The sequence below is a fragment of the Priapulus caudatus genome, unplaced genomic scaffold (assembly GCF_000485595.1).
Source record: "Priapulus caudatus unplaced genomic scaffold, Priapulus_caudatus-5.0.1 Scaffold41596, whole genome shotgun sequence".
NCBI classification, from domain to species: Eukaryota; Metazoa; Priapulida; class Priapulimorpha; order Priapulimorphida; family Priapulidae; genus Priapulus; species Priapulus caudatus.
In genome coordinates, this window is record NW_014618656.1 from 1 (window position 1) to 289 (window position 289).

The 289-nt window shown below is 28.0% G+C and overlaps 1 protein-coding gene across 1 annotated transcript; it reads left to right on the forward strand.

Annotated features, from left to right (window-relative positions):
• Positions 1 to 50: 50 nt before the first annotated feature.
• On the forward strand, positions 51 to 277 carry LOC106820640 (pesticidal crystal protein Cry11Bb-like; the record flags this gene model as incomplete). Its single annotated transcript, XM_014825144.1, has 1 exon — positions 51 to 277. A coding segment is annotated over one exon (227 nt), but the record flags the coding sequence as incomplete, so codon positions are not given.
• Between the last annotated feature and the right edge of the window lie 12 nt (positions 278 to 289).

A 289-nucleotide genomic window follows, 5' to 3' on the forward strand; every position in this document is an offset into this window, starting at 1 on the left:
AGCTATAATAGAACCTATAATAGGAGCTATAATAGGACCTATAATAGGAGCTATAATAGGACCTATAATAGAACCTATAATAGGAGCTATAATAGGAGCTATAATAGAACCTATAATAGGAGTTATAATAGGACCTATAATAGAACCTATAATAGGAGTTATAATTGGACCTATAATAGAACCTATAATAGGAGTTATAATAGAACCTATAATAGAACCTATAATAGGACCTATAATAGAACCTATAATAGAACCTATAATAAGAGTTATAATATGAGCTATAATAGGA